Here is an 8,155-nt window from a genome sequence, read left to right on the forward strand (position 1 = left end):
TATATGCATATCTCACCACAGCAAACTTCCTTTGCAATGAGGTGTCTAGGTAGTGAAAAATAACTCCAACTTAAAAGGAAAAGGGAGGTTGTTATTGCTACTGATTTCATCCTCATAACAATAGTGTTAACTTTTATATACAAAATCATCAACTGTATTCTTAAGTGCGTCTCGCCTCCAGGCCCTTCTTTTGGCCTCAACTTGCACCATTTAGTTCTCCTTTAATTTTATTCCTAGTTCTTTTTTTTTTTAACCTCATTACAGTAGCAATTTCCCCCTTCAAATAGGTCACACACACAATATATTGCTTCCAAGATAAACTAACACTGAAGAAAAAATAAAACTGATGATTGATTGTCTTTGCCTGGATAAAACTTTTCTACCAAGCAAACAGTCAAGGACAGATAACAAAATCTAAAATAATTTTTTTTTTATATATTTTCCTCACGAGTGAACGTTAAAAATTGATCATCTATGAGAAACTTTTCTAGAGATCTGTTTCTTTTTTCTAATATAGAAAACCAAACTTTTTTTTTCCTGAAAAGAAAGGAACAAAATCCACACTATTTTGACCCAGCTACTAAGCAATTGATGCTGGTGTTTTGATCCCACAAAAATCCTGATGAAGAGCGGTTGGAGAACTATCCTAGTTTACTGAAATCAAACAGATTCTAATCATACCTTTTGACACCCTTTGTGAACCAATTTCTTGAGGCCATGCTGCTAGTGTGTCACCACACTTGTCTTGAGGTGACACACTGCAAGTTTGCTGTTGGTTTGTTGTTTGTAAAACTAAAGGTATTGAATTTGAAAAGGATCTTGTCAGAGGGAGTGTTTATTTTCAGAAGGTAGTGCTTTTACTGAAGGGCTAGAGATTGAACCTTTGATGAAGATCACCTCATTCTCAATATTGATGAATCATCACCTCATCATCGTCAATATTGATGAGTCGTTACACTGAGATATGCTTTGTCTTGATATACACATTCATAGTGGATCTTACACAGGTGGATTAATTGTGGAGGAGGAGTGGAAATTTCATAAATTATGGACTTGAAAAAAGTCACACGTTTCCATTTTTAGCTCTTTAGGTGGTCTCAGCTAGGTAAAGAATATTATGGAAGACAATTCCCAGTAGTTCCAACATCTTTTCTAGCTTGACCTTTTTTTGTTACCTTGTTCATTGAAACCAGGTTTAATTAAAATGGTGATAAAAACAAGTCTCACAACAGCATTATTCCATGAATTAATGATTATCTGTTACTGAGAGCTGGTTTTGCCCCAGTATGATACAGACAAAGTTAAAGAGGCTTTCAAGGCAAACAAATGTTGAATTTTTGATGTGAAGCAATCATAAAAAATACAGTTTTAAAGACAAAATTCTTTTCATGCATTTTCTGTTGCAGGTTGCCTTTGAGGAAAATTATACTCAAATATTCTATTGAAATTACTTCCTGCAGTAGACTTCTAATGTGACTTCTTAACAAGCAAGTCTAACAGATATTCATCAGAGGCTGAGGTTATATCTGGTAAATCATATAATTTCTCTAGGCCCTATGGCTGAGTGTATTGGCCAACTGAATGGGACTTAGAAGACCTGAACTCTGTTCCAGGTTGCAAGAATAGCCTTCTGAGAAACTTCAAGTTTCTATGCTTTGTTATCCAAAAAACAGAGCAAATTGTATTGACCATTTTTGTGAAGGGTTTTGAAATCTACTTGTGAAAAATGCTGCACACAAGCTAATTATTGGTATTCTTATTATCAAGAGAAAGGGCTCTGTGCAAAATTACATGGAATGCCCATTTTCTCCCTGAAGGAGAAAATTAAGAAGAGTGCCTCAGCACATCTGCTAACAATTAAACATCCTACAGTTCTGATATTTTGTATTATTGGACAATTTTGGAATGTGTGGTGACAAACAGTTTTGCCCTTAAAGGCAGACTTGTTGCATGGAGCATGTTTTCTGTAGGGACCATAGGCATATGCACACATGGTGGAGCACTGTGCCACCAAGTGGGTTGTCAGTAGGCTGCCAGCATAGCATTGCTCTGGGCAAAAAGTTGGAGGAAGCCCAAAATATTGACCATATGGCATGCTGGAGCTTGCCTTTTGAGCATGGTAGGGGCATAGCCAGGCATTGGTAAAGTCTATGTGAAGATCTTCCATATTCTTTCAACCTACAAAGCCTTCTCTTCTACAAAGCACGCCATCCAGCAATACTAAGTACTTTGCCACATAGTCAACTAGTTGTTTTTTTTTTCTAACTTGTATGCAAGAAAAGGGGAGTAAAGAGCTGGTTGAGAAAGTCCAGCTCTCCTGACTCATAAACATAAACATGTCTTTTCTATGAAATCAACAGTTTCCAGGAATCTGCTACGTAATAGATTCATTTTTTCCCATGAATGTCATCACCTATGCCCTGACTTTAGAAGATATTTTAACTTTTCATTTTTTTAACTTTTATTTTCTCTAATGTAGCAACGAAATGAATTGTAGTTGATAAGCCTTGACTTTAAGGCCAGGAGGGATAAATAAACCTTTTATCAGAGGAACATGATGATTTAATCAGTCATACCTTGTGTGTGTGCTAAGCAGCATTTCAAGAGATGTGGAAATCTCCTGGGAAAAAAAGATTATCTTTTGAGCAGCTTGTGCTTTGTATGCTAATTACCATCATTCTCGTCTTTCTCCTGCCCCCACCGTGTTTCATCTTGGTCCATGTCCCTTTAGATAGGCAACTGATCTTTTCATTGCCAGTGCTGTAATGGTCTAGTATGCCTGCCTGCTTCCGCTCTTAGTTTGCCACATCTTGTGAATGCACGTCTTTATCTGATATTTGTGTATGTACTTAGTACGTTATTGTGTTGTGCACTGTGTAGTATATTACACAAAGTCCACGGGGCATAAAAGCAGAGCACCCAAAATTTATATTCAAGCAGTGGCTGGCCTGGTCACTTTTTAATTCTTTGCTTACTGCAAGCAATTCCTGAATCCAATGTTTTTCTGCTGTAGGGTCTCACTGTCCTACATACTCCTGGGATTCCACTTAAGTAACGAGCATTTAGACCTGACTGATGTATGCTTAGCTTGGGAAAGTGAACTTCAGCTTCAGTTCATGGTTTTCCTCAGCCCATTTCTTATAATATTGCATACCATTTCAACTCCAACATCAAGACACAACTTTATCAATTCACTGATTTACTGTGGTATCTCATTTCTCAAAAGCAGTGTAGTCTTTTGGCTGGGTATTAATAATAGTAAAGCATGTATTATGGTATCAGTTAAAGTAGCTACAATTGTGTCTCAATTATTTATTTTCCTTTTTTTTATTCCCATTTTACCACCAGCTGCATTCAGACCAGGATAAAGGAGATGGATCATTAAAGTACATCCTTTCTGGAGATGGAGCAGGAGACCTCTTCATTATCAATGAAAACACTGGTGACATCCAGGCCACAAAGAGACTAGACAGGGAAGAAAAGCCTGTGTACATACTCCGTGCCCAGGCTATAAACAGAAGGACTGGAAGACCAGTGGAACCAGAATCAGAGTTCATCATTAAGATCCATGATATCAATGACAATGAGCCAATGTTTACGAAGGACGTTTACAATGCCAGCATTCCTGAAATGTCAGATGTTGGTAGGTGCTAACTAATAACTGATTTTAGTGTCTGGTCTGGGTTCTTTCTGTGGAGTTAATGAAGGCCCCAAAGTTTACAGGCACTGAATACAGACATCCGCTGTTGGAGTCTGGATTAAAAGCACCTCAACCATTTAAAAGAAACTAACTCCAGGAGAATAGTGATAACAGTTCGCTGGAATCAGAGGTGTCAGCTGAATGAAATCCACTCCCTCTGTTGTACCACAAAAAATACAAGTTAATACAATCTAGTTTAGCTCACAGTGAAGGTGAGTTGAGCTAAGCTGTGTTGCGTGACACCTGTCAGCTTTAATATGCTTTGTTAACATGATTTTGCAACAGTGTAATACTATAGTAATCCATGGTCACCTAAGTGTGTCTGTACCACCCCTAGATCTCTTCACCAACCCTTGTTTAGTTCAGGAAGGTTAAAAAAATTTGAAAAGGGCAGGTGCAGAAGTGATTGTATGCAATTCAGGAGCGAAAACTGTCACCTGAGTCAACTCATCACTGATTCTGAGACATGCCATTAACTTTCTATGACCTTTATTGCTCTTCTCATGCAAAAGAAAAAAGTCTAAAAGTCCACTGAAGTCCATTGAAACCTTTCTATTGATTTAAAATGTATCAGGCTGTAAGAATCAATCAAGAAAAGAAAAAAAAAAAAATTCCTTGAAATATGATTTTAAGACTGGATCTTTTCCAGAGAAGCTGACAGGTTTTGATTCTTTGTCTCTGAATCTTAGGGAGGTCATTTTGATTTCTTTGTCAGAGAGTGATAGATAGTTGAACTACAAGAAGCACATTTCTAATCTGGAATAATATCCAGGGAGAGAAGCATTAATTAATCATAATCAAGAATGAGATTAAAATAAAGCTCAAGCAATATGAAAATAAAGACTTTGGGGCATAGTCTCTCCTCTCATTCATGTCATTCATGGGATTTGTCACATGGATGAAACCTCATCTGGTGAAGAAATACCCTAATATTCACATTTTAATATGTGAAGTGAATACTTTATTCACAAACCTGTTTTAAATTACAAAACCTAAGCTCATTTTTTATGTTTGTTAACACTTTGCCTAGGATTCAACACTATTTCTTTCTCTAGAAGACACATGAAAAAACAGATTTACATTCCTATGTCAAACACCTCACAAGCACAAGTAAATTTGCAAAAGTATATTCTTGACCTAGATTCAAATTCTGAATGCCTTCAATATCTGGGCAAGGGTGGGTTTCTGGTTTCTTCATAAGAAATATGATGAAGGATCTATACACTCAATCAATAACTGTGCATTTTAATGAACTGAGAATAAGCCAACTATAATTTTGGTTTTGTATCTATGTCTTTTAAGAGCAGAGAAACTTCTACAAAACAAGACTATCGTTAACGTTTTGCCACAAGTTTGACCTGAACTGGAACTATGCTTTTTCTACATCATATGTCTTGGCCATGCAAAAAAAAACTGTGGATTTTTATTTTCTTTAATTTATCATTGCAGGTACCTTTGTTGTGCAAGTCACTGCAACTGATGCCGATGATCCTACATATGGGAACAGTGCTAAAGTTGTCTACAGCATTCTCCAGGGACAACCATATTTCTCGGTTGAATCTGAGACAGGTCAGGGGACCTTATCTGTCATTCTATGACAATGTCTGTAATTCAAAATGACATGCTAAGCCAAGCTAGGACATATTAGACAAAAGCTTCAAAGAGATTGCATCTTACTCAGTGCAAAATCTGACAAACTTAATAGAGCGATACATCTGTAAACATGACACCTACATTATTTTAATCTTACCAGCAAAGTCTAATAAATACCATTAGTACTGGATGTGAACCAGTTTTCAATCATTTTTAACAAGCAGTGGGGATGGACACTACCACGAATGCTTAAATTAAACCAAATAGATTGGCTTTCAGAAGAAAACAAGAAACAGGTGGGTGTGGAACAAAGTGCTTAAATCTCATAGATCTTCATAATGGCTAAATTAAGACTGAGGGTTTGTTCAGGTGGGGTTTTTTCCTCCTTCTGCTTCTCCAAAACTTGTTTAAAGTAATTATAATTTTTTTACATCTGCAAGATATCACTTTAATGCTAATTTTATGAAAGAAATCTTAATTAAGAATAATGATAGAAGAGGTAAAATTGGCTGTTGCACTACACTAGAAGATCACAAATATAATCCCAAACTTCTGAGTTTTGTTTTCGGAAGATGTTTAAATTATACACAGTGACTGGGATTTTTTATGGGATGAATAACACACAGCTTTGGAACCTGTGCATGTAAAACATATGAATTCTGGCTGACTGAATCTGCTGTATCATTGACTATCTGACTACATAGATAGTCTCTTCCCAAGATTTATAACAAAATTCTCCAACAAGAAACAAAGGATCTCAAGAAACTCCATAAATGGGAACATCTACTGTGATAGGTTTCTGGAAGCTGGAAGTCAGTTCTCAGCATCTTTACATGAAAGAAATGGATTATCCCAGCCAATTAATAAGGTTTTAGCATTGTTTCTTAAGTAAATCTTAAAGACTCAGGCAGGGAAAAGGAGGGAGAGATTAGATGTCTCAAAGAAAAACCTGAAGTGAAAAAATGTACATAATTCTGAAAAGAGCCAAGATCAAAGGGAGCTTCCCTTCAAGCATAAGGTATTAGATAGTACAAGTAAAGATTTTTGTACTGATGCACTCATTCTGACTTGGACAGTACACTATGTGCTCTTCTATCTGAGTTATAATAAGGATAATGTAGCTGGGAGTTCACCGGTAATAATCTTCAAGCAAGAGGGTTGTATGGGGCACAGAGGGGAAGCAAGGTAAACCACAGGCTCCTTCTTCCTGCCACGGAAATCAATTGTATAACTCCTAGAGTGAAATAAGTCTCTGTCAAAGCTGCTGTGAATTTTGCAATTGATTTCAGTACTTGAATTTCACCCCTTTTGCCTACAAAGGAGTTGGTTCTTAGCCTTAAGAGACCCAGTGAGAATGCAAACATTTTTCTTCATGGTAAGGCTGAATGACTGAATTTCAATAGGAATTGGGCTCATAACTGATATTTGTGCCTTTGAAGAAAGAAGTGACTGGCAAAGTCATGTCAATCAATATATAAATAGAAATAGATATATTGGGCATGCTTGGATGCTCACAATTTTCTTAATTAATTTATCTTCTCCCATTTAATGCTGTTGTACTGTCTCTTTAATGATGTCTTGCTGAAGTTAAATTTTCTCTTTTTTTTACCACTTCTGTCAAAACAAAAATATTGACAGAATATGAGAGAAAAGATGGAGCATGTTATAATGAACAAAGAGCCTTTTTCCAGTTCAGTGAGAGATTTTAGCATAGAACTGAAAGGGGGTAAATAGTTACATAAAATAACACTGCTCACAAATATATAGAACATCTTTCTGGGGATGTCACTAATATGATGTCTGTCACATAGGCAGCATCCCGAGATAAGATATGACAAGTCTGTAATTTAATGTGCCATCTCATAACAGTAAGTATTTGTACTGGGCAAAGTTTACTTATTACACAGAGATTGTTTTGTTCTTTAGGCTGTGGGATTTTTTTTAATAAGAATTTCCATCAAAGTCAGTACCTTACTTGTGAATTCCCCTTCTTTAATTTTAATGTTTTCAGGCATTATTAAAACTGCTTTGCTAAACATGGACCGTGAAAACAGGGAGCAATACCAAGTGGTCATCCAGGCTAAGGACATGGGAGGCCAGATGGGTGGATTATCAGGAACCACCACCGTGAACATCACATTGACGGATGTAAACGACAATCCACCTCGCTTCCCCCAGAGTATGGAATATTTACGTTCTGTGTCTTTACAGTAAAATGGACAAAAATTGATTTTTTTTTTTTGGTCTCATATTTTTTCTACTGTCATGAACTTACTGAGTATCAGACCTCGTTTAAGAAAGGCAAAGAGGACACACAGGCAAGCAACAGGATCATGCTAAGATTAATTTCAATAACTGGGAAACATATCTTTAATATTTTTACCCCCGTTGCAGTAGATAGTCCAAAAGGTGGATTAATGTATAGAAATATTATTTTTCCTGACCATTAAATAGTATTGACTTATATAATCTATATTTCTTGATCAATATTATTTCTATTAGACCCTGTGGTTGACTACGTTTTAAGGTAGCTGTTCTAATCTAACATATTTAAGTTTTGAAACATATTTATTTAAGTACGTAAAATAATCCCAAGAGCAATTCTATCAAAATGAATACATACACCCAGGAAGCATTTGCCTCAGTGGATTTTCCCATATTCTTTACATACAGAAACAAAGGCGCATACATAAATGTATGAGATATTTCTGCCTGTTTTCCTTCCCCTGTCTCTGATCATTTGGTAGATATCTGTGTGATATTAAAGGGAATCGGTTGGACCAGATTTCTTAGAAAGTAATTTCTATTAATGACCATTCACGGCCGTAAGTGATTCAAAGTGGTTCATCTTTCATTGACTTC

At 36.3% G+C, this 8,155-nt stretch overlaps 1 protein-coding gene across 1 annotated transcript in view; it reads left to right on the forward strand.

Moving 5' to 3' along the window:
- Positions 1-8,155, forward strand: part of CDH6 (cadherin 6, type 2, K-cadherin (fetal kidney)) — a 48,170-nt gene that overhangs the window by 20,864 nt on the left and 19,151 nt on the right. The window contains exons 2-4 of the mRNA XM_010285981.1: positions 3,349-3,643; positions 5,150-5,269; positions 7,305-7,472. Of these exons, the coding sequence (XP_010284283.1) occupies positions 3,349-3,643; positions 5,150-5,269; positions 7,305-7,472 (583 nt within the window). The remainder of the gene's footprint in view (positions 1-3,348; positions 3,644-5,149; positions 5,270-7,304; positions 7,473-8,155) is intronic.

Source organism: Phaethon lepturus, unplaced genomic scaffold (genome assembly GCF_000687285.1).
Source record: "Phaethon lepturus isolate BGI_N335 unplaced genomic scaffold, ASM68728v1 scaffold17824, whole genome shotgun sequence".
Taxonomy (NCBI): Eukaryota; Metazoa; Chordata; class Aves; order Phaethontiformes; family Phaethontidae; genus Phaethon; species Phaethon lepturus.